This window comes from Gambusia affinis, linkage group LG10, assembly GCF_019740435.1.
Source record: "Gambusia affinis linkage group LG10, SWU_Gaff_1.0, whole genome shotgun sequence".
Classification (NCBI taxonomy): domain Eukaryota; kingdom Metazoa; phylum Chordata; class Actinopteri; order Cyprinodontiformes; family Poeciliidae; genus Gambusia; species Gambusia affinis.
The window spans coordinates 28,216,177-28,241,722 of record NC_057877.1 but is presented as its reverse complement, the minus strand read 5'-3'; the positions used below and the strand labels follow the sequence as shown (position 1 = coordinate 28,241,722).

The 25,546-nt window shown below is 36.0% G+C and overlaps 2 protein-coding genes across 7 annotated transcripts; one reads left to right on the top strand and one right to left on the bottom strand.

The window, feature by feature from the left end:
* Nucleotides 1-645: 645 nt before the first annotated feature.
* On the bottom strand, nt 646-22,286 carry LOC122838136 (disabled homolog 2-like). 6 transcript variants are annotated; one of them, XM_044128534.1, is made up of 11 exons: nt 22,062-22,181; nt 8,851-9,088; nt 8,631-8,769; nt 6,691-6,821; nt 5,523-5,621; nt 4,347-4,478; nt 2,959-3,048; nt 2,829-2,876; nt 2,197-2,254; nt 1,899-1,982; nt 646-1,467 (listed from the first exon to the last, which is right to left on the bottom strand). In XM_044128534.1, the coding sequence occupies exons 2-11, from the start codon at nt 8,863-8,865 to the stop codon at nt 1,139-1,141; spliced, it is 1,125 nt and encodes a 374-aa protein (XP_043984469.1). In that variant the 5' UTR covers nt 8,866-9,088; nt 22,062-22,181; the 3' UTR covers nt 646-1,138. The 6 variants fall into 6 exon arrangements, with proteins under 6 accessions (XP_043984469.1, XP_043984470.1, XP_043984468.1 ...); XM_044128535.1 differs by lacking the exon at nt 22,062-22,181 and adding an exon at nt 11,636-11,674; XM_044128533.1 differs by lacking the exon at nt 22,062-22,181 and adding an exon at nt 9,859-10,027.
* On the top strand, nt 19,852-24,585 carry LOC122838135 (prostaglandin E2 receptor EP4 subtype-like). Its single transcript, XM_044128532.1, has 2 exons — nt 19,852-21,190; nt 22,083-24,585. The coding sequence occupies exons 1-2, from the start codon at nt 20,342-20,344 to the stop codon at nt 22,410-22,412; spliced, it is 1,179 nt and encodes a 392-aa protein (XP_043984467.1). The 5' UTR covers nt 19,852-20,341; the 3' UTR covers nt 22,413-24,585.
* Nucleotides 24,586-25,546: the final 961 nt, after the last annotated feature.

The window sequence follows — 25,546 nt, the reverse complement described above, 5'->3', positions numbered from 1 at the left end:
GGAGGAAACGCTGTGCATGTCAGCGTGGGCAGCTGTCAGCGAGCGACGCTGAATGATGTCAGCCGGGGGGTTTCTTTCCTACCGACCCGATGACACGCAGAACCACTCAAACCAAACGCTGAAGTCAAGCAAATGCTTCATTTTACTCTGTATTTATTAGCACTGAAACGATTAATCGCTTTCATCATAATGGACTGAAATAATGGTCAACTAATTTAGTCAGTGCTTAATTATTAACTGATACTGTCTGAAAAAATGCCACTTGCTAAAAAAACAAACTACTCAGAGAAGTAAATATTATGAAAGGTGCTATATGCTAGCATATTTATTAGCACAGTGGCAGCCATTATTGAAGTGACAATAATGGCTGCCACTGTCAGCTAATTTAGTTGCTGACTAATTGACAGCAGTAACTGACCCAAACATTTATAAAACTTTTGGCATTCTAGATCCAAAAACCCTTTTTTGTCCATTAATGTTCTGCCCAGAATTCCTCAAAAGGCACAAATTTCTATCCGATTAATCAATTATTTGTTATCATAATCGATTAATCGTCTGAATAGTTAGTTGCAGCTCTTGTATTTTTAGAATTGCCAAAGCTTGGCAGAAACAAAGAATCATGATTTAAAGATACATCAGCTAAACTCTGTTTTCAGGCGTCATTTAATCCAATAAAAGATCTAATTTACTTACAGGGAGTTTAAAGTTTGTGCAGCAGAAAACTCCTTAAAAACACAAAACAGAACATTTTCTGATCCCGAATTAACAAAACATCATATCAGTGATTGAGAGTTTTAAAATCAGCAAAAACAGAAAATAATCAAATACCAAATGTGGTTTGAATTAAATAATTTCTTTGTATCAGATTAATAATTAAGTTGTTTTTTTTAAAGGAATTGTGTTTTCCAGATGGAAAGTGTTAATTTAGCAAGTAGTTCATTAAAGTGTTGAATCGTCAAAGTCGATTCAACACTAATTATTTTAATTAATTGACTATTAATTAAAAATAATTAATAGTTTAATTTTTAAACTATTAATTTAGTTTAATCAAGCTAAATTAATATTTAATTTGGTTAATGATTATTAATCAAACTAAATATTTGGAGACATAAATCGAGGCCGTTCCCGTCCCGCCGGTTCAGAGCAGCAGGTTGTTGTCCGGTGCAGGAGCGCCGCCCGGTGGATACGCGGGGTGTGAGGCGTTCTGGTATCCGTTAACTAGCGGCGGCACGGCTGGGTTCATCGCCATCATGAATCCGGGTGGAGGCAGGACAGCAGCAGGGGGCGCTGTAACCGCTGCCGGTGGCCCGGCTGGGACAAAGGGCCACTGGTTTCCAGTAAGCCCCTGCTGATTCCAGGGCATTGAACTGGGAGACACTGGTGGGGAGATGTACGGAGAGCCCCCTGGTGGCTGGGTGGGGAACATGGAGAGGAGCTGAGCGGTGGAGAGGATGGGATGTGGAGACTCTGACGGAGAAGAAAAGATCTAAACGTTACTCTGTAAAACCACTGAAAAGCTTTGGTAACAAAAAGTTTGTAGCATTTTGTTACCAAACTGCTACAAACTTTTTTCATTAAGTGAAATAAGTTTGTAGAATATTTCTTTAGTGACCTCGACTGACGGTCCAGCTTCCCAGCAACGGTAAACATTAAGATTTACACAACTGGTTACATTTACTTGAGTAACTTTTAGGATTATTTTACTGCACTGTTCTCTTTACTTTCCCCTGGGTAATTTTATCATGAAGCATTTCTTCTGTTACTTGAGTAAAACTTCTGGATTTTCAAATCAAACAGAAAAATAACAAAAGTTTCCACTTGAGGGCCAAATTTTACCATTATTCCACTGCAGTTGGGCCCCCGGGCCACAGGTTGGACACCCCGGGGTTCTGACTCACCTGGCTGGCTGACAGGTGGGATGTTGGGAGTCAGAGGATCTGGAGAAAATATCTCCAACAGTTCATTACTAGAAGACGTCTGCTGACGCAAAAACAAGAAAAAACTGTTTACTTTCTTTAATAGGAGATCTTATGCACACATAAGATTTTACTTCCTGACAAACTTTTAGCTGATAGTTTCTCAGTTCATAGAGAATTTTTATTTATGCATAAAATCCAAAACCCAGGAAAGCTGAAAATGATTTGAATTTTTTTGTTGAAAGTGTTTTTTACTGATTCCCTGAACGTCACGTCGTGTTTATTTGTCCTGATGATGGTGCAGGTGGAGGACTAAACCCATTCTCCAGAGCTGCTCCCTGAAACCATTAATCAAATCAGTCATGATTCCTCGACTGTTGAAATAATCGTTAATTAATTTAGCAATTGATTAATCATCAAGTGTAGAATAGACTCAAGTAAATGCCATTTGCAACCTACTCACAGCAGTAATTAAACCAAAACTGTACAAAAATATACACATTTTGCATTTAAGATGAAAATCTACTTTATCTTTAAATATAACCAAAAATCCTCAGATGTCATTTTTGGTCTTCATAAAACAAACTAAAACAACATTTCTATTACTCAACATGTTAGTAGACGGTATTTTTTTAGCTGCAGATGCATCCTTTGCTACAAATAATCAAGCATTCGTTAAAGGAATGCTGTCATTGCATTTCTGCAAATAACATTTTTATGTTTTTATTTTTAAAAAGTAATTTAATTATTTGCCATTTGAATATTTTAATATATTTCTAATATTGTATAAAAAGGCTCAAATGATTAAATGAAAAATGTGCAGAAAGAGAATTTTTTTGTTTCCGATTTATTGATTAATCAGACTAATCGGTAGATTAATCACTCACTATAATTCTTAAAATACTTATTTACCGTTTCAGGAGAAGCCGGACCGTCAGTCAGCGTCACTAAAGAGATATTCTGAAAACATCAAACAGATCCTGGTAAAAAACAAACAATCAGACACAGACTGATAAAAGCTGTAAACTGCATTATGTCTGACTTGGCTTGCCGTAGGCTGGTGTTGCTGAGACGTTTCCTGTTGCTCCGCACGGCGACAAACCTCCATGATGTCCAAAATTATTGGATCCGCCTGAAACCGATGAAGCAAATAAAACCACCACCCAAAACAAAACCCATGACCTCTTCTTGACCCCACATGCGACTCATTCTGACCTTTTGACCACCCAATTCCGATTATTCCAATTATTCCAATTATTCCGATTATTCCAATTATTCCGATTATTCCGATTATTCCGATTATTCCAATTATTCCAATTATTCCAAATATTCCAATTATTCCAATTATTCCAAATATTCCGATTATTCCAATTATTCCAAATATTCCAATTATTCCAATTATTCCGATTATTCAAATTATTCCAAATATTCCGATTATTCCGATTATTCCAATTATTCCAAATATTCAAATTATTCCAATTATTCCAAATATTCCGATTATTCCAAATATTCCGATTATTCCGATTATTCCAATTATTCCAAATATTCCAATTATTCCAATTATTCCAATTATTCAGATTATTCCAATTATTCCAATTATTCCGATTATTCCAATTATTCCGATTATTCCGATTATTCCAATTATTCCAATTATTCCAATTATTCCGATTATTCCAATTATTCCGATTATTCCAAGCCTACTTTGTTTTTAATTGATTTTTTTTGTAGATACACAGTTTTTATTTGAAATTTTATTCATTAATTAGACACCCTGAAATTAACCCAATTAAAAAAATAATTATGTCAAATAGATTATATAACACATGATAAATTATATGGTTCAAGTACAAAAATCAAGGATAATTTGCAGGAAATCAGCAAAAAACTGGAGCCAGAGCTCTAATTGGTTTAAAAACTAAATAAAAGATTAAAAATAATAAATATCTTTGTTGTTGAGTTTATATGTCTATTTATTTAAATAATTTGCAGTAATTTGTTTTTGAAATGGAATTGTGCTTTTTTTGTTGATATTATGTTTTTGTTTAAAACTGATTAATTAATTAATTACAGACCCTGCAAAAATCACTAAACATATTTAATTCAAACACATTATAACATGTTATATTATATTATATTATATTATATTATATTATATTATATTATATTATATTATATTATATTATATTATATTATGTCTATTTATTCAATAATTTAGCAGCAAAAGAGGTTTTTGAATTTAAAATGTTACTTATTTTGTCAATTAAAATGCTTTTACTTATGATTAATTACAGACGCTGGAATTGTCATTTCAAATATTTAACGAGTCAAACTATTTTATTTGATCTTATTGATTATGCTCCTTAAAACGACATCCTGGTGGAAAGGGGTGTAAATGGTCACATTATCCTCTGCTACGCTGAGAGTCGTCACCTGGTGTCCCGCCTTGATGTAGAACAGGATGTGAGCGTCTTCATGTCTGTAGATGTAGGCCAGCGCTCGGGGGTCCGACTTGTCTTTGGTCACCGAGCTGATCCTGGATCTGTGGTGGTCATGAAGGACCATCTGAAAACAAAACAAAGACAGAACATTACAAACAAGTTCGGCTTCAAAACGTCTCATAGTGACCAGGAAGTCCCAGTTTACACAACAAAACGTCAGAGCTGATAAGACGGGTCACTGGTTAAACTTTAGCTGCACTGCAAAAACACAAAACTTTACCAAGTAATTTTGGTCTGGTTTCTAGAGCAAATAAGAGAAAACTAACTTACAAGTAAAGCAATAAAAATGAGCTTTTTAAAAAAAAAACAATTCCTTAGTACTGGTGAAAAAGTGGCAGATTATTTCTCGTATGGGAAAATTACTTGTAAAGTTAGTTTAAGGTAATTTTTTCTCATTTCAAGCATACTCAGATATTTGCACTAGAAGCTAGACCAAAGGTAATTTAGTGTTTTTGCAGTGCAGGTCAAATGTTTGGTCTGAGTCTCTACTTGATCAGTTATTGTCGGTATGAAGGTAACAATACCAACAATAAGTTGTACTTATATTTTAAGTACAACATAAAATATTAATCTTTTATAACGTTTATCCAGATACTCTTACTGAAATGCCAACTTTGCTATACTCAAATCAGCTTTTATTTAATTTGTTAAACAGCTAAATGTAGCCAGGATTTTGTAAGAAAGTGACCCAAAATTTTGTTTTCATAACTGAAAATAAATTTGTACAGTTTGATAGGAATGCAGGATATGTTGGCACCATCTATTATTGGCTGATATTAGTCATTGTTTGACATATCGATAAATAAAACTGGTCCAACACAAACAATTGATTTTTATTCTATCAGATATTATATAATATCTGTAAATATCAGTTATCAGCCATAACAGCGATACTAACATCAGATATCAGTATCGGCCCCAATATTGAAATCCTTTCTTTTAATATATCACAGGTGAAAAACCTCCTAAAGTTTTGAATCTATGATGAATAACATCTCTTTCTGACAAAAGTAAACATAAATTGACTTCTTTGTTTTCTTAATTTTAGTGAGAACGTTTGATCAAACTGTGGGGAGAAAAAGCGGGACGTGTCACGTGGTCGACTCACCCCGGTCCGCTCATCCAGAATCTTTAAGCCACTGGAGGAAATTTTCAGCCAGATCCTCATCTTGTGTTGTCCCTGTTTCCTCGCTGAAACTTCAAATCCCTTCAATACAAACAGGAAAATGATCACAGAGGAAAACTCTGATCAGATCAGAAATACAGCAGCAAAGTCATGATGTGAAGGTTTTGTTTTATTTGAACACATTAATGTTTGATCAAATGAAAAACTTCTGCTGGTCTTTTCGACTGTATAGTCATAACTTAATATCATTTAATGAAATATCTCATGTTACTAAATTCATTAACAGTGCAACAACCCCCAAAACTATAGATTTCTGCCGATAAACTGTCTAATTGGGTTCCATCTATTATTCTGTGTGAATTTTCATATTTTTTTTATGTTTTGTGTGTTTATTTCTACATTATTTTGCCTAAAACTGTTTCACTTCTGGCTTCCTAAACAATTGAATTCTCCCATTGTTTTGTCCTCCTGTTGTTTATAATGATGCAGCTTTTCATCACAAGTTGCTGGTTCCTCTCCAGCTGCGTCCCGGGCGAGAGGCGGGGTCACCCTGGACAGGTGGCCAGTCTGTCGCAGGGCAACACAGAGACACACAACCATTCACACAATTTAGAGAGACCAATTAACCTGACAGTCATGTTTTTGGACTGTGGGAGGAAGCCGGAGAACCCGGAGAGAACCCACCATGCACAGGGAGAACATGCAAACTCCATGCAGAAAGACCCCGGGCCGGGAATCGAACCCAGGACCTTCTTGCTGCAAGGCAACAACTCTACCAACTGCACCACTGTGCAGCCCCATATATATATCTATAGATATATATATATATAAACACTCCAAAACACTCCATTGTTCATTTCCAAGACAAATCAGCATAAAACAGAGATATGTTTGTGTCTCACTAGCGCCCCCTAGACGCAGGAAGCTCTAATTTACTGAAGGAGAGCAGCACCAAAAGTCACAAAGCAGCTGACTCAACATTACATAACTTCCTATTGAAACCACTTTTACAGCACACAGTAAAATCAGAAGTACTCCTTCCAAGTCCAACTGATGCCATTTTTATTCATCTGCTTTTTCAATGTCATTTTCTGATGTTTATATAAACTGTGAGAGAAATGGATTCATTTACCTGCTTTTAACAGATTACCTTCAGTTTCATCATGGAGTCCAGCAGCATCTTCTCTCCCTGAGGGTCCGGCAGCGGGTCCAAGCCGATCAGCTTGGCTTTGTAGCGGACCCCGTCCCCTTCGTACCGGGCCCTGGTGTCCAGAACCGGTCCTGATATCACACAGAAAAAAACAAAACCATCAGCACAAACGAGACGGCAAAGAGCTGCAAAGGCAGTAAAAGGTTTTCAGCTTTGAAAATGCATTAAAATCTAACCTCAAATAGGATTTTGTTGAGTTTTTTAATTTATTAATATAAAATATAAACATATTTTTCACTTTTCCACACATTTGTTGCTCATTTTACTAACAAAAACTTGTCAAATCATCAGATTCTCATTAACTTTTTATAGTGCTTACCTCAGCATGTTCTCAAAGTGACTACTTCAGGTGCATTTTTTATATTCTCATAAAAACATAATTTCCTTGTAATGGTTAACATGTCAGGAGCGGATTTTCTTTCCCTTTGATGACCAAACGCAGAGAATATCCCAGGCCTGGCGGGACGATTCACTCACCAGATAAACAGACATTAATCAGCTCGACGTGAAAAACCTCCTCTAGTTAAAAAATAGTTTCAGTTGTTTCCAGTGTGTGTTTCTAAAACAGCTGGAGCAGCTGGAGGACTTCCAGAAGTACACAGAGGAAAGGACAGAGAAGAAGAAATCCTACCCGCTTCCCATCAGGAAAACAAAACTCAGCCTCCCACGAGACGCCGCCATCTTTAACTCTTACCAGTTAAAACCTCAGATCTCCGTCAAACTTATTTTAGCTAAAACTAACAACATAACGGAAATTTAAAACACGTTTTCGTTACTGGAAATAAATAAAAACTGTAATTAACGGAGAAAAATGACAGCTAACTGGAACCGTGTTGAGAGTTTATAAAACTAACTAAACCAGATTGAAATCATTGATGTAAAATCCTTCGTTTTCGTGCGAATGAATATATTTATTAGCCTTTCGAACTGATGTGAAGCAGTTTCAGCTGTCAGCAAGAAAACACAAATCAGCAGGTTGTTCAACATACTTTTTCAAAATTATGTCTTCTGTTGAGTATTCATTACCCAATCGTTGTAAACATAATCATCGCTCTAACACTTTTTTAAAATTCTGCTCTTATAATGAACCAAAGCAGGAAACTACAACCACAACTAATAAAAACTAAACAATATCTAACTAATCAGAGGAGGACAGAATAGCCAAAAATTGTACTCAAGTAAGACTAGCAGCTCTAGTTCAACATATTTTTACTTAACTAAAAGTAAAAAGTATCCGTCCAAGAAGTTACTCTAGTAAGAGTAAAAATGTATTTGGTAAAAAGTTTACTCAAGTACAGAGTAACTAATCAAATTATCAATCATTTAATATTTAAAAAGTAAATCATCAGACAGACCAAAATATAAAGTTAAGAGGAAATGTTATTATTTTAAAGAACAAAAGGACAATAATTCCTATTAATAACAAAAATAACAAAAGAAACATGTTTTCAAATCAGTTTCTTTCTGTAAAAGCTTATAAAACTTTAACAAAAACTGCATGTGTGTGTCTGAGTCTGGTGAATTAAAACATGTTTGTTTTTCATTCAGTGTAGAGAAGCCAGAAATTTTATTCAAGTACGAGCAGCAAAACTTCATACTAAAAATAAAATTGAAAAGTACAGCGTAGTACAAATACTCCTCAAAGTAAATAGTTTTCAAAAACGTTATTCAAGTAAATGTATTAGAGTATAAAAACTAATTAAAACTAACTGACAGATATAAAGTCACTACAAGATAAAACTAAACAGTAATGAAAAACTCAAACTTTTCTACCCTGGTTTCCATCCTGAATTTGATCAGCAGCCTCCCTTAAACTGCAACATGCCCTTTGCCTCCTCTGACTTTCTCCTGAGACTAAACTTCAAACTAAACTCTCATACCTCTTGTCAAGTATGGGGGCCAGTTTCTGACAGCTTCTTGGCCCTGTGCGAGATAACTCCCGGCCGTTTGCACCGTGTCGGTCACAATGTTTGTTTCCTTAAGATTCTGCAAAACCCTGGAAGCTTTCAGATGTTTTTCCTGCCAAAAATAGAAACTTCTCACCATCAAGATGCAAGAAAATGTTTGCGGATGCAGAGGAGAGCGCCTGCTTTGACTCACCTGCAGGGAATCCATCTTCACTTTGACCCAGCTGCTTGGCCTGTCCCACTGACAAAGCCGCTGGGGGTCAAAGGTCAGGCTGCAGACTCACTGGTGATATATTAACATCCGCTGGGAGGCCCACATGCATGGGAATGTTTTCAGCAGAACGAAGAGGCAGCAACAGGGAGGATCTCCCTCAATGGTGCACCTAAGGTCATGCATTTCCCTCGACGACCGGCTCTTTGGTGGCATTTTCCTAAAATAAACCATTACAAACAGAAAAAAACAAAACAAAAAGATTGGCGCGTCTGCAAAAAACTTACAATAATTATTTTTTTAAAAGCCTACATCTACACACTGTGTGTTTTATTTTTATATGACGTCAAGTTATGTAAGGTGAACATTGAGGTTGATATATAATAAACACATGAAGGGAAAGCATTTTATGATGTAATTCAGCGTCTCGGATAAACCAAAAGCAATTAAAATAGTTCCAGTGTCAGCTTGGTTTGACATTAAAACTGTTAAGTGTCACTTTTACATCTTCAAGCAGTTTTTTTTTTAATCACACTTGTTGCTATACATAGTTCTCATGTGAGGACACTCTTCTGGGAACTTTGTAGCGACAGCCATCTTGGTAGGATTGGGCTATGGAGTTGCTGTAACAACAACAAACAAGCCACAACCTTATAACTAGCTCTGACCTCGTTCCTATATAACCTGTAACCAGAGTAAGTTAGATAGGAACGAATACTCCTAAAAGTACCTTTTTTTTTCTTTCAAAAAGCTACTCAAGTAAATGTAACTGAGTAAATGTAACTAGTTGCTACCCAAATCTACTTATAACCAATAGAAGTACATTACAAATGTTACTCGCCTACAATTTTTGAGTACTCTACCAACCTCTGTGTAACATTAGTAATATTTACAGTAGTACTTACTGCCGAACTAGCAAAGTTAGCTTAGCTAATGTAGCTTTTATCTGCTAGCTAAGACGGGCATGTAGCCAACATGTATGTTACTCACTCAGCGACCAGAACCGCGTTAGTCACACGAAGAGTTCATTACAAATCCATTTAAATACTGGTTGTATAATCCATGCAGAAAGTAGTTTCTGGATGGCTAGTTAACAACAAAACACTTGTTTTAAACCAGGTGATTAAACGAGCTGGAGCTCAGCGTGGGTTGCTAGGTAACTCTGCTGTGGTTGCTAGGTAACGACGCAGTGCCCTTCGAAGGTTGGGAGGTTTTTAAAACTGCGCCAAAAACATTAACTTATTCCCAGAAAACGGCTGTGTGGGTTTTTTTAAGCGCTTGAGCTGTTTTTAGAACCAATTGAAACCCAAAATGTGCAAAATGTGAATTATGCATAACAGGTGAATAAATACTTATGTTTACAAATTTCTGAATGGATTGGCACCAAAATACATTAAAGACCTGCTGTCGTAACCTTCCAGAGAGCTCCGGTCTTCTGGTTCGAGTCATCTGTTGAAACCTGCCTTCTAGACAATTGTTAGAGGCCAAACAGATGATTATTTTTGTAGAAGATATTTTTCTTATCACACAGGCCGCTACGCCAGGTTTTTAGCTTGGAAGTGCCAGTTTTCAGGTTGTTTCTGAACATCCAAACGAGTTTCATTGTTTGGGTGATCTTCCAGACTACAGCAAAGTTGTGACACATCTGAATAACTTGTACAGATGAGTAATTGTTTGTGCTGATGCTGTTCGGTTGTTTAGAAAAAACCCCTAAAGACTTTACAAACTTGTGTAAATCTACAGTTCTCTGATTTTCCCATTGTTCTATCCAATAACTCTAATCAAATACCATCAGCAGCTGCAGTCCATCATAACGAGAATCAACAGGCCTCATCCTGGTTGAGCTATATGACACCCAACAACCTTCAAAACCATTTCATTATGACCCTCTGTGCCTGTGAGACAATCAACCATACATTTACATTTGAACCTTGTGTTATTCTAAAATCCAAATATGTCAAAGTCATCAATCTCCTCCATTCCTGTCAGAAATAATCAGGACTTTGGTCTATTGCTACTCTAAGGTCAAAGTTCCTGTGGGAAATCCAGAAAGAAGTCTGGTTTCACTCCAAAACGTTTTGTTTTAATAAACTACAGCGTTGCTATTATGCTGAAACTAATGGAGAAGACCAGGTCAAGTAGATCCTGATAGCACCCAGAAGGCAGCAGCTGCTGTATTTTCTCAGAAAGGATGACTCTCCGAAATTCAGAAGGGAAATGATACGCCAGCATTCGCTGTAGTATCCGTGCACCGTGACTCACAATGAGGAAGACAATAATTAATGAAAAACTTCTTCTTCAGGCTAATGAGAAAAAATTTTAGTCTCGAATCAAAACCTCCGTTGTCTGAATTTAACTGTTTTTGTTTTATATTTTATTAAATTCTTGTCATCTGCAATTCTTGTTAAATGGTCAGACAGATGTACATTTGAAAATGATTTCTTCACCATTTCATGGTGTATTTAAGCTAAAATTACAGATTTTTGTGTTTTTTAATAGGAACTATTATTTTTCAGTTTTGGGTTTGTATTGCCCCTTCAAAAAAACTCCACTTTTTGGATATTTGTAATAAGTTATATAATAAATCTTAGAACATCTTCATCACTGGTTTTCTCTGAATTTGATGAACCTTTGGGTGACAAAATTACAACCACTTCCCTTTTCCTCTGACCTGCTCTGGAATTCAGTGAATACAGAAATGGTACTCAATAAATTTAACTAATCTTAAATAAGTTTAATTAATATTTTAACAGTGAACAACTCTTACCTCACAGCGTGTTTTCATCCCTGATGTCGGCCATTTTGGAGTGTATGGTATCAGTTTGTATTTGAATCTAGCATAAGGTCACATGACCTTGATATTGGCCCCGCCTCCTTTAAATATATCCAGTCATGATTGGCAACTATTTTATTTACAGCTTGTGTGTATATATATATCAACTTAAATCATATTTTGTTCTCAGTCCAAAGGGTTTAAAATGACCTAAAAGCTTGAACTCCTCTGCAGACCCCACACAACCTGGACACAAACTGTTCAGACTTTAACATTGAGATCGACACTAAAGAAATTTTTGTGCTGTCACAACTGTCATTCTTTCTCTATCTTTCTTTGAAATGGCTGAAAATATTTCCTTATTTTATTCCCACTAAAGCAGTGGTGTCCAAACTGTTTGCCTGGCTGGATAAAAATGCAAAAATTAGTTTGTGGTTCTTTTTTTCAGTTATTAAAGATCCAAAATATAAAACAGGTTTCAGATGGTTGCCTTCTTAAAAGAAAAACAGACAATTTCAAACAAATTTGGGGCATCAGGTTTGTTTGCCAAATTTTTATCCATCGTGACTTTAAGTCAGGGGCCAAACAAAATCATTTCAAGGGCCACAAATGGCCCCCCGGCCACACTTTGGACACCCCTGCTCTAAAGTACTTAAAAACAAATTAATAGTCTGTGGTTGCATACAATCCTGGCCAATAAAGCTGATTCTGACAATGATTTACACACTTGTGGCCTTAAAGTGGCTGATTCTTTACAGTCAGTATTTATTCTGAAACATTTCATGTTTTCTTTGTTTCCCTCAATAATAAAATTTAAAAACCAGCAAATATTAAGTCTATTTACCTTTAATCACCGTTTCTAATGGAGAAAACCTGACTCCTCCTTTTGTCTGCACCGTTTTCGTCTGAAAAGGCTGCAATGCGCAAGCGATGCACTTTCACCAATAAATATTTGCATACCAGATCTCTTGTGACATGGAGTTTAGTGCAGCAGAGAGCTTTCTGTTTGCAGGAAAAAATTTCTCAAGCAGTGCGGCTCACTTGTTGCAACAGGAAGCGTTTCATCTCAGATTAGGAGCAGCTTTTCTCAGATCTCTTTAAAATTAGAGGGAATCTAGTGAAGCTAAAATAACACACAAAAAAACAGAATATCAGGTCTGGGCAGCAGATTTGGTGGAGCAGCAGAGACTTTGGTATTATAAACAGGAGATTTAATCAAATTTCAAGGCGGTCAGAAGGAGGTCAGGGATTGCTGTCATCGCAGTGTTCACGAGGTTTCAAGTTTCCTTTTTACAAGAACAGTGAAGGGTGGCGGTAAGAGTTAGATTTCCCAGCAGCAACAATATTCAGGAAATAAAAACATGCATTAAGGAGCTAATCTCTCAAAGGACACATGGCCCTGTTGTTAAAGAGCTCCAGGTCATTTTATCATCAGTTATCTGACTCCCTGTTCAAAATATTACACAACTTAACTCACAGTTAATGTCTCATTTCTTTAGATTATTTGCATCATTGGAACAATATGTGAAAATTAAGGAGAATGCATGACTAAAGTGTTATTTTTGGGTTACGTCCAGAGTCCTGTCAGATGCAAACTAAGGGCCAAACGTCATGTGAGATCTGTTCAAAAATAAACAACCAGTGCTTCCCTAATTGGTCCCTAAGGTAAAGTGAAACGTCATGCTCTGTGTCATCCACATTTATGCAACAACTGAAGACCCCAGCAGATCAAGAGCAACATGAAAGCCAGACTGGAGAGCTTTACTTTGCAGGTGCGTGATAAAACGATCCCAGCAGGTCTGACAACGGTGAAAAATGTAGTCAGGCTAACTGTTAGTGGGCGACGATTTTCAGACTAAATGTTTAACTTAATCCAGACAATGGATCTCACCTGTTGTCTCTGTCTTTGAATCATATGTTATATCTATGGCCGGGACTTTAACAAGTTAATTTTGACTAATTAACTACATACATTTTAACCCATTAGGTAATTTTTACACAACTAATTGATTCATAAAAGGTTCAGGCTGGAATCTTTGTATTTGTGTGTTTCTGGTGTATCTGACACACATTTATTCAACAATGTAGAAGCAAAAAGCGTTTTTGAATTAAAAATGTTGCTTATTTTGTTGCTTTATGATCTTAAATTAAAATGTGATTTATTAATTACCTACCCTGCAATTAATAAGCTTAAAAATTTTAATTGAATCCCACCACTAGATATACCCATGCTGGTTTAGACTGATGTTTAGCCAACCATGAAGGTTGCTTTCCAACTTTCCACAGCGCATTTTTTCACAGCAAAATGTCAAAGATCAAAATATTTCAGGAGCTTTTTTTACTGACAGTTGTTAGTAAAAAGTCAGGAAATTATGAGTTTTAAGCAGAAAATAATAAATAAATCAAACAATCCAAGTTTAACTGCAATAAAGAAGTTTCTCTACATAAAATATACAATTGAAAAAAGAATATTCATTATTATAATTGAATTATGTAAATTGCTCCTTTTGAAGAGATAGACTCACATAGAGCAGAAGAAGAAGTTCAGTCCTCCCAGCTTGGTAGAACCGCTGTGTGTTTACAGATCTATATTAGGAAACTGCTGAGCAGGAGAGGAGAGCATCCTGGATAACAACTGTCTTCATTATTTGTTTGTTTCTTCATTAGCATAAACACAAAATATGCATTTTTATAATGTTTTCTTTTTTACTGTACAAAGGCGTTTGGAGTCCTACAACACTGCGGATAACAGGCTGCTGCTCTGCTTACCCTCAGTATAACATAATCTGAAATATATTGTATAAATTAACCTTTAGTGTTGCATATTAGGTGTTAACTGATTTAGTTAAGATGCTAGCTTAAAAGCATATGGATGTAATGCACATCTGAGATAAACACTGATGTGTGTCTTTAATAAGAATTTTAAGGTCAGTATGAAGACATGTTAAGGCCTTTTGCAGAAACACAGGAGTGAGTTTTAATTATCATTTGTAACTTTTGTGTTTGAGTTCATAGAGTTCCTCTGCAACACAATCCTATCAAAGTTTATCTAGACAGATTAGTGGCAAGGACTTACAATAATAAATATCCAGTGATGTACAGTTTAGGTGTCAGTAACAGAATCTGAATCCAGCTGTTTGGGAGCTGATGCACAGCTGCTGGGAGTCTGGTAATCAGTTAGATTTACTGTTGGCACAGAGACACAAACAGCTGAAGCTGCTTAGACAGTAAAATAATAAATTATAACAGTAACACCAGGCAACATCAAGACCCAGCCATGAAGGACTGAACTGTGTAAAGAGAACAAACTAGCTAAAAAAACAACTCTGAATCCCAGAATGCACTGCATTTGTGATCATGTGACATCATGGATACTCATTTACTCTTATATCCTTTATTTCCTCTCACTAAATTGTATAAAATATGGTCAAATAGTCTTTAGAATATATATATATATTTATTTATATTTATATATATATATATATATATATATATATATATATATATATATATAATCAGTGCTGCATGTAATACTTCTTCTGTTGCTATTATCAAACGTTGCCATTCAGGCATTTATATAATAAAAACTGAAAATAAAAATATTTGGTTATATTTCCTGATAATCACATAGAGCCCTGATAAGTTTAGCAAACAATTGCTTAGGACTATTTGTTATTTAAAACCAAACCAAAACCATTGTTGCACAACACAGTTAATTATTCAGCATCACTTTGAGGTTAATAAGCACATAAATCAGATTGTGTTTTTAGTTAACCACACAACGGGACTTTTTGAGGGTTTCTGTGGAAGAGTTTGATCCCACTTTGAGAGTATTCTGCTGTGGTTAACAGCTACATGATGAGTAATGAACGGCCAGAGTCACTTTTAGCTGGTGAAACCGTCAGAAAAGGATGAAGAAATGCTTTGAAACAATTCAACTCTCGTAAAGGCTGTTTCACCCTTTATATCTGGAGTTGTTGGGAGCTAATGTGTTTGACATCTGATATACAGATTTTTTCCTAGAAAGTCACAAAGACTTGTCAAACCACCAAAACCAAACTGTAAATATTACCAGTGGGAAAACAAGAAGCTATTCATCCAAATCTTATTTTTTGTTCTTACATAGAAAGGAGTGAGTTACAGATTTAGAAATGATCTTTGATTTAATATGAAAGGGGTTTATTTGACACATAAGCACAACTTGTATATAAAAAATGAAAGTAAGTTTGATACATTTACCTCTTAGAGGCTCCTGTGGTAGATTTATTTTTATTCCTAGTTGGAAAAAATACAAAAATCTGTTTAAGATAATATGACGAATTCGAGTCTGCTTGTTTACACAAAGACAAAAATTCGCTTTGATTCCATTTGGCTTTCAATGTAGATACATTTTAATTATACATTTCTAAATTAGCAGGGTTAATAAAGAAGAATTTTACATTCTTGTAAGCAATGAGAGGTCAGACGACTTGTACGACTTTACAACATCGCACTGGCACTGGTCCAACTTGATTTGTACGCCCTAGGATTTAATTAAAGTTTCATCTTCCACAGAAACTGGAGTCACAAGTAAATGTTATTTTCCCAATTGCGGTAAACCGGTCACAGCTGACAAAATAACATTTCTTAGAAATATAAATTACAGGAACTTAAAAAATTACAGGAACTTCACGGCCTGAAATCAAGGAAAACATACAATCATTGTTTCAACGGGTCTGTAAAGGACGTACGAACTCTTCAGCCGAATAACAAGGTTCTGGTGACTTTCACAGTAGGTACATGTAGGCTACATACATGTAGCCTACATGTACCTACCGTCTTAGCTTAGAGATAAAAGCTACATTAGCTATGCTAATTTTGCTAGTTCGACAGTAGTACAGTACCGTACTTGTTACAGTAAATATAACTGATATCACTGATTTAGTATTTTACAAAGGTGGTAGAGCACTCAAAAAATGTGATTTAGTAATACTTATGATGTACTTCTATTTTTTTTTTTTTTTTTTACGTATGAACGATGGGGAAGCTAGCTTGTGGTTTGTTTATTGTTGTCATAGTAACTCCATAGCGACTGCCTGCCAAGTTGGTTGTCCCTTACAAAGTTCACAGAAGTGTGACGTCATATGTGAACTATTTTTTCCTACTTTAAATTACTCTGGTTTATTATTTATTTACTTATTATATTATTATTTACTAGGTTATTTGCTTGGCTTTTCCTAAAAAAATAAAAAACTCAAGTATGATTTAAAATCATACGGTGACCTAGTGGATGCACAGTGCAATATATCAAAACAGGATTCCCAGGACTGGAATTGATTTTATTTTCTGCACCTCTTCTAGCATAATGCAGGGATTTTTTCCTCATCGTACTTTAAGACTTTATATTCCCTTGGTATTTATTGTCGATCTGCTTCTCATCTTCACTTAATGCACTTCTGTTTATGAAGCGCCCAAGAAACCTCAAGACAAATAGATTCATTTCAGATCCAGTTAGAAATTCAGTTTGATCCAGATTTAGTTTTAATCAGATTTACATGCAATTACAGACACTTAATCTCAGTTAGAATAAGCACATTTGCATAAAAGTACAATGGTTGATTATTGTTTCGAGCTGCTTAAACTCACAAATTCTTCCAAATTGTTCAAATAATTGCCTTCCTGCCTTTTGTCTGGTTCTGTTTTAAATAACCTCTGTGTCACTCTGGATTCCTTCCTTCTCTTTTCAATACTCTAGAGAAATTTTCTTGACTCACTTCCAGGAAACAGAGGAGTTCATTAGTTCAGTTTTTCCTCCTAACTCTCTCAAATCCCCCAACTGAAACACTGAAAACCCCTTTCCCTCATTCTGTTTGTAAAATAATAATATAAAAAACTACGAAACCTTCAAAAATTAGAAGCTACTCCATTAGTTAAAGCAGTAATCATCACATTGGGGGATCATACTTATTTATAGGGTGAGAAAAAGACATGCAAGTTTTCATTCTTTAGTCATATTTTCACCATGTTGCTCAAACATTTATAAATATTTTCATTCCAGACTAAACATTTAAGTCACAAGCTACATACTTACTTTACATTCTACATAGTTAATTTTCAAGTTAAATATTTGAGTTAGTAAGGTAAATATTTAGATCCAAATTATATATTTATTTTTGGAAGAAACTATTTTGTATAGAACTAAATATTTAACTCAAAGTTTAGCATTTAGTTCTGAAGTAAATATTTATTTGGTAAATTAAATATTTAGCTTCAAATTAAATATTAATTTTGGACTAAATACTTAGGTAGCAAAATAAATATTTAGTTTGGACCCAAATATTTAGTTTGAAAACTAAATATATGGCTCAAACCTAAATATTTATTTAGCAAGTTAAATACTTAATTTGGAGCCAAATATTTAGTTTGAAATAAAAACAAAATGTTTACGTCTGAGCTAAGATATTTAATTCTCCAACTATTCTGTTATGTTTTCAAACTAAATATTTGGTCCCAAATGAAAGATTTATTTTGCTAACTAAATATTAAGCTCAGATTTAAACATTTAGTTGGGAACTAAATATCTAATTTGCAAACTAAATATTTAGATCTTTACAAAATATTTAATTTCATTGACAAATGTTAAATTCACAGGTAAATATTTAGTTTTTAAACTAAGTATTTTGCTTGTAATATTTAGTTTGTAAGCTAAATATTTAGCTGTGAATTAAATATTTCAGTTGAAACTCTGTAGGTGAAAATATGTCTGAAAATGAACACCCATATGTTATTTCTCTGTGCCAGGCTAAATAAACCTAAATATTGCTGTTAGTTTTTTACAGTGTAACGTTATAAACGGCCCCCATACCTACTTGCTTAGCTAAACCCAGGTGGCCACTTATACTGTATATTTTTGCTATAAACAACGAGACCCAAACGAAACATCTGTATTTTCTGTTTTGGTTCCGTCAGACATGTTTACAGCCAGGAACATATTTTACTAATTTACTTTTAGGGACGGGGCAAGATGTTATTCTCGGCTGGTTAGTCACGCAGCAGACACAGATAATGCACTTAAGGAGCACAGGCTACGTTCAGCCATTACAGAGAGCCATAAACTCCCATGATTCATAGCATACAGAACAATATTCCAGTCAGTTTGGAGTTTCCCAGCGCTGGCATCACTCTGGTGTTTTACTTTGTCTTTTAAGGTCGCCTGCAGTCAGAGATACCCTCTCCACTGCTGCTCAGTGTAAACACAAGTCCAGCTGTAATGAATGTCTAACGGTACCAGAACATGCTGACGTCCCGAATGTCCCCGCAGATCCCCAATGTTCCTGACGACCGTTTATAGTCAGGAGCTTTTCAAATCTGAGCGCTTTGTTCTGCGTTTTGGAAACACCAAACACAAGAAGAAGCATGAACAGAAATGTTTACATCGATTAAACTTCCAGGATGATTCTTTAAAACGAACTGGAGAGAAAAGAGGTAGCATGTTCCAGAAAACATCCAAGCTAGAACCAAGAGAAGATCCAGATGGAGTTGGATCTTCTCCTGATCGCCTGGATGCTAATAGATACAACAGCGTACTGGGTCATCGTGGAGAGAATACAAAAAGTGGAGAAAATTTCTGCAGAAAAAACTGAGAAATATTGAGATTAATCTCAGAAAAGTTCTAGATAAAACACATGAGCATTTCTTTTGTTTCAAAAGTCAAACATTTTCAGAAAAATATGAAATTTAGAGACACTATTAATCCTTCAACCATTGTTGCCAAACATTTTTTTTTTGTAACTTCTGGAAGCTCTAAAAGAATTGTTTTGACTTTTGGCAGCTAACTGAAGTTTTAAAATAAATAATAATATGTCTACTCTAAGCAATATAAATTTCAAGTATCTAGTGTGAAAGGTCACATGACCAGACCTCTTTATTTCCGCCTGTGACGCTGGAGGTCAATGTCTGCCATATTTTTTATATGTATAAATAAGACACATTTGTGTAATTTAGACTCTGCAGTTTCCCACCGGCAACAACCGAGTATAAAACCTACATTTTCACTAACATAACCAGCATAAAATGTAATAATTCATAAATATCATGAGACAGTGAGCTCCAAAGATTGAAATGCATGCATTTATTTTGCAGGAAAATATTTGGGATTAAATGGGTTCAAATTTTCCAGAAAACAACATGAAAATTTTACTTTAGAAACTGTGTAACTTTAAGGTCTTTTTAGAAAATCTTGAAATTAATCTTAGAAATTATCTCAAATTTTGGGATGTTTTTCTGGCACAGCTGTATTCTACCAGATCATGGGTCCGATAGAACTGGACCTGATGGTCTAATGTCTTCACAACATTTAGGCTGAAACAACCGAAATGAGTTTTATTCATCTGGCCTGGGGGTGAAAATTCATCTCTGTGTAGAAAAGGTTGCAGATCTTTGACCCAGATTCAAGTTCCTCTGAATCTGTGTGAGTATAGAAATATTGCGTCTGTCAGAAAAACCTCACTCTAAATACCACACGTCCGTGAAGAAAGTTGGAGCGGAAAGACTGAGACTTTTTCCATCCATCACGCGCGACAGGCTGCTGGTTGGCTCAGCCCCAAACATCCGGGACATCCCGCTGTCTCAGCCCAGATATTAGCGCTCCCTTTGAGGATTACTGGACAGCAGAGCGGCTCGGACTCAGCAGATCTTCATCCTCCGGGAGGAAAAGAGGAAATGCGCTCCCAGATCCCCGGCAGCTTCTGGCCCATTTTGGTTATGGAGACTCCGAACTTTACGCACGGATCCGCGCCCGTCAACCAGTCGCTGCGCCAGCAGCGGTCTGGCAACTCGACTGAAATCGCGCTGCCGATCTTCATGTTCGCTGGAGGAGCCATCGGGAATCTGATCGCCATCCTGGTGCTCTCCGTGTCCCGGCAGGAGAAGAAGTCGTCCGCTTTCTTCTCGCTGGTGCGCGGCCTGGCGGTGACGGACCTGCTGGGCACCTGCATGGCCAGCCCGCTCACCATCGCCAACTACCTGGACCACCAGGTGCTGCTGGACCCCAAGGTCTGCGAGTTTGACTCCTTCCTGCTGCTGTTTTTCGGCCTGACCGGACTCAGCATCATCGGCGCCATGGCGGCGGAGCGGTACCTGGCCATCTGCTGGCCCTACCGGCACCAGCGCTGGGGGGTGAACCGCCACTCGGCGCAGAAGTTCCTGCTCTTCATCTACATCAGCCATATTCTATTCTGCTGCCTCCCCATGATGGGGGTGTCCAGGAGCGAGCTGCAGCCGCCCGGCACCTGGTGCTTCATCGACTGGAAGACCTCGGAGCCGCTGGCCGCCATGTACTCCGTGCTGTACGGGGCCGTGAGCCTGATGTTGATCCTCGGAACCATCGTGCTGAACCTGGCGGTGTGCGGGACGCTGCTGCTGATGCGCCGCAGAACCGCGCACCGGCCCGCAACCAGAGCCAGCGTCAGGCAGAGGTGGAGGGCGCTGTCCTCGGCCGCGGAGACGCAGATGATGACGGTGCTGGTGATGACCTCCGCCGTGGTTCTGGCCTGTTCGGCCCCGTTAGTGGTGAGCAGACAGGAAACAGCAAATAGACCGCACTGGTTCTGACTTTTATTAATTAAACGGACCTCAGACTGAACCACGTTGGGATCAAATAATCCAAGAGCGGAACAAAAACAAAAACAAAACCAACAAAAATCAGACTGCTTGCAATCACCTCCGTTTGTTTGATTGTCACAATAAACCAAAACAAACTCAGAATGATGTATTAGAATCCCTGTAGATAGAAAAAAGGAGTCAATTTCAGAAATGTTGAGATCTGAAATTTTCTAGATAAAACTTTGAAATTTTAGTTTCTAATGTCAGAAGTTTGTGGAAAAAACATTTAACCTGGTGGTGTGCAGGTTCAAGTTTTTCTAGAACTTCTGTAGAAAAAACTTGAAAATTTCTGAGTTTCAAAATACGAAAACGTTTTGACTTTTGAAACAAAAAAATTTTAGTTTTTTTGTAGAAAATGTCTAAACTTGAGATCAGAAATTTTCTAGAAGAGTTTCAAAAGGAGAAAAGTTTTGACTTTTGAAACTCAGAATTTTTTTCTAGAAAAATTGAAATTAATTTCAAAATTTAAATTTTTTTCTAACAAACATTTATTTCCTTTTATTTATGACTATGGAACATTTCGAGATGATGATTTCTTTATAAAAACAAGAAAATTATTAACCACTTTGACATCCTCTTCATGAGACTGACTGGGTGTTTTGGCAAAACAGAGTATCTTCAGTCAGAGGCTTCTTCAGATTCGCCGTAATTCAGACCGCTACAGCAGATCTTTCCTCTTAGCTCTTTGAAGACTTTGAATTAATGACTTACAACAACATTTAATTTCCCTTTCTGGTTAATAAAGTGCTTTTAAACTGGGCGTAATTAAACTCCTCACCAATCTGTTCCTGCGTTTCAGGTCCGTATTTTCGCCAACCGTTTCCAGAGCGATCAGAAGGCGGACCTGCGGGCGATCCGGATCGCCTCCCTGAATCCCATCCTGGATCCCTGGATCTACATCCTGCTGCGGCGCTCCCTGTTCCGCCGTCTGCTCAGCCGGTCCGGGCGGTGCGACAGCCCCGTCAGCGTCTCCCTGCCGTCGCCTCTCAGCGACCCGCCGCTGTGCCCAGAAATCACCAAGGAGAACCACGTGTTTGCTCAGCTGATGTGCAACGCCAACATCATCACCCAGCTGCCCGCCTCCGTCCGGTTCCCGGCGTTCAGCTCCGACTTCCTGTGCCAGACTTGAAGTTCACAGATGATGTTTGCTGCAGGGGAGCAGAGAGAGAAACTGAACAAATCCCCATGGCAACAGGACGAACAGATATTATTTATTAGCTGAAACATGAGCACAAAACTGAGCCTTTACTCTGTACCTGTCTGTGTTTTGTTTGTGTTGCCTATAGCCTTAATGCTATACAGCAAATTTTATTGTAAAACATCTGAGTCATTTGTTCTCATTACACTGCAAAAATCGTACCAATTTTTTTAAAATCTAGTTTCTACTGTAAATATCTACAATTGAAAAAATTAACTTTTCAGCAAGAAATGGGAACTTGTTTTAACTGAATAATTATTTAATATTGGTTCATAAAGCACTGGTTACACAGGCAGATTATTCCACTTATAACATGGAAATAATGTTTCTTTTTTGTTTTTTTAAATTATGTGCAAAAAATGTATAATACTGTCATCAGCATAAAAGGACACCAAAGCCTAAAACAACAAACAGGGTGAATATAACTTCCAGGATTGTTTACTGCAAAAACAAACATTTCCAAGTAATTTTGGTCCAGTTTCTAGTGTGAATATTCTACTACACTTAAAAAACTAACTTTTCAGCAAGGAATTAGAGCTTGCTGTAGTTTAATAATTCCTCAGTATTGATTAAAAAAATAAGTTCTTGTTCCATTGGCAGATTATTTTACTTATAGCAAGACATTTTCCTCAAAATTATCTGCCAATGGAGATAAATTAAGGAATTATTAACTTAAAATAAACTTCTATATCTTTCGTGTAAGTTAGTTTTGTCTTAGTTTAAGTGTAGAATCGCTAAAACTGCTTGGTAAGATTGTGTATTTTGCAGCGTAGGGCGTAAACAATTAATTATACATATTAGCTGAAAACAGAAGAACACTCTGAGGTAGGTGCAGAAAACTGAGACTTTAATCTGTACCTGTCACTGGTTTTGTTGTGTGACTTAATGCTACAGCTAGTTTTGTTGTAAAACAGTTTATGGGCATTAAGGTCATTTTTTAATCACAATGTCAACATTTCACATAAGTTGCTTAAATGTCTCATTCAAACCTTGTATTTCTGTTTTTAGAGTCAAAAGATAAACATTTCTTTAATGCAAGATGCATATGGAGTTTGAAAAACATGTCTTTGAGTCAGATTAAATCTGAAAAATGACGTTTCTTGAACCTGAGGAACAGTGGTGAGCAAAGCTAAAAAGCTAGCTGCGCTACACCAATTTAATTTTGACAAAATAATTTACATATTCAATAATAACATTAGATATTGTGTATTTTTATATTTAGTTCTCTACTCTCCATTTACCTGGCTGCCTTATGTTTCTTTATTTAAATGAAGTTAATGCGAAAAAGATAAAATGTGAGGACAGGAAATGGATCTGCTGTGTAAACAGACTTCAAAATAAGAGCACAAAACTGTCCAACTACTTGAATAATAATTAACAGTTGATAAACTTCAAAACACATTTCAAACTTCATTCAGCTGAAAGTTTACAAAAAAGCCAAGTAAATTTGCACTTTGGAATCTTTTAAGAAAAATAAAATAATTTAAGGAATGTTTGGTTACTGCTTTCTGTTTTCAAAGTTAGCAAAAAACGCAAAAGCGTTAAGCTAAAGATTAGTTCCGCTATTAGCATTAGCAAGTGTGGTCAGAACTGCAAACGTACAAAACTTGTGAAAAATACTTTTATTAGAGAATAGAGGAAGTCGGATAAGTTTAAATAAACTAAGAATTAGAACAAATAAGAAATATAGGCTACGTTATTTTTTTTTGTTTTTAAATCAAAGCCGATTCACCGTTTGGTTGTAAAATGTTTTGATTTCCTTTTTATTACATCCCATGTTTAAAGGTGCATTAAAAATCTTTTTGTATCGCATTTAACCATATCTGCGTTGGAAGGATTTTCCTGTCTTGTATCGTTACTCACATTTGAAACATGCAAATTTTTTGAAGCACTGACCAAAACATGCTGCTGATGCCTGATGTTATTAAATATTCCTGCTGAAAGTTAATCTGTGCATGTTCAGCGTTGTTTGTGCTTCATCTCTGGAAAGAAAAAATTGTACGGAACAAATTTGTAAATCGCTGAAAAAGGTGTGGAAACTGCTAAACATACTGAACGTTTACAGTACAATTCATGAATCAATTTGATCGACTAGTGCAAAATTTTTTACTACACTTCAAATGAGACTAGATTAAGTTATAAGTGACGTTTCATCAAGATATGAACTTGTTTTAAGTCAATACTTCCTTAATATTGATAAAGTACTTGTTCCACTGGCAAATTGTCTTGTTATAAGTGAAATTAATCTGCCAATGGAGCAAGTACTTTTTCCATCAATATTAAGGAAATATTGACTTAAAACAAGCTCATATTTTGATGAAGTTACTTGTGGTTTTGTCTTATTCAAAAATACTTTATTAATCCCACAGGGAAATTAAATGTCGTCGTAGCTCATTAATTTTTATTTCAAGTGGACTAACATTTGCGGTAGGAAGATGACCAAAAATACTTGGTAAGATTTTTTTGTTTTTGCAGTGTAGCTCAAACATATCCCTTTATTAATATTTTCTAAACGTGAAGCTGAAGAATAATCCAATTAAAGTAAACTAGACTGTGGTTGTTTGCTTAAGTAGATCAGCAGTTGTATGAAGGAAAATTTGGGTCAAAAAGTTTTGTAAAAAATAAATAAATAAATAAATGTAAAGCAGCTATGTAACAAAAACAAACTGAAACAAATACTTGAAACAGATAAAAGAAAGTTTGAGACTGAAAAAAGGTTTTAAACAAAAATTTTTTTTAAAACTGTTGACATACTTTCTCATTTGTTTGTTTTCCTGCTGGTTTATTGCGTGAAATGTCTAATTTAACACACCTTTGTCCATTAAAATGTGTCCTAACACAGATGTGACATTTATCGCTGTGCCAAAAGTGAATCTGCTAACAAACTAAAAGAATATTTTAAACTGAAAAAAGTTTCTACAATGAAAAAAATCTTCAAAGTAAAATCATTTGAAACTGAAAGTTTTGGGGGAAAAAAGTTTATAAATCTGCTAATTTTGAAAAAAATTATTTTTTCAAAATAATTTGAAAAAAGTTCAGAACTACTTTTCAGATTCATATTTACT

Coding starts and splice junctions, on each gene's coding strand:
- LOC122838136 (XM_044128534.1), bottom strand. Junction 1,983..2,196: donor ACCATCATCAGGACAAATAA/ACACGACGTGAC, acceptor TGTTTTTGCGTC/AGCAGACGTCTTCTAGTAAT. Junction 1,468..1,898: donor CCCACCTGTCAGCCAGCCAG/GTGAGTCAGAAC, acceptor CTTCTCCGTCAG/AGTCTCCACATCCCATCCTC.
- LOC122838135 (XM_044128532.1), top strand. CDS start 20,342: ATGCGCTCCCAGATCCCCGGCAGCTTCTGGCCCATTTTGGTTATGGAG. Junction 21,191..22,082: donor CCTGTTCGGCCCCGTTAGTG/GTGAGCAGACAG, acceptor CCTGCGTTTCAG/GTCCGTATTTTCGCCAACCG.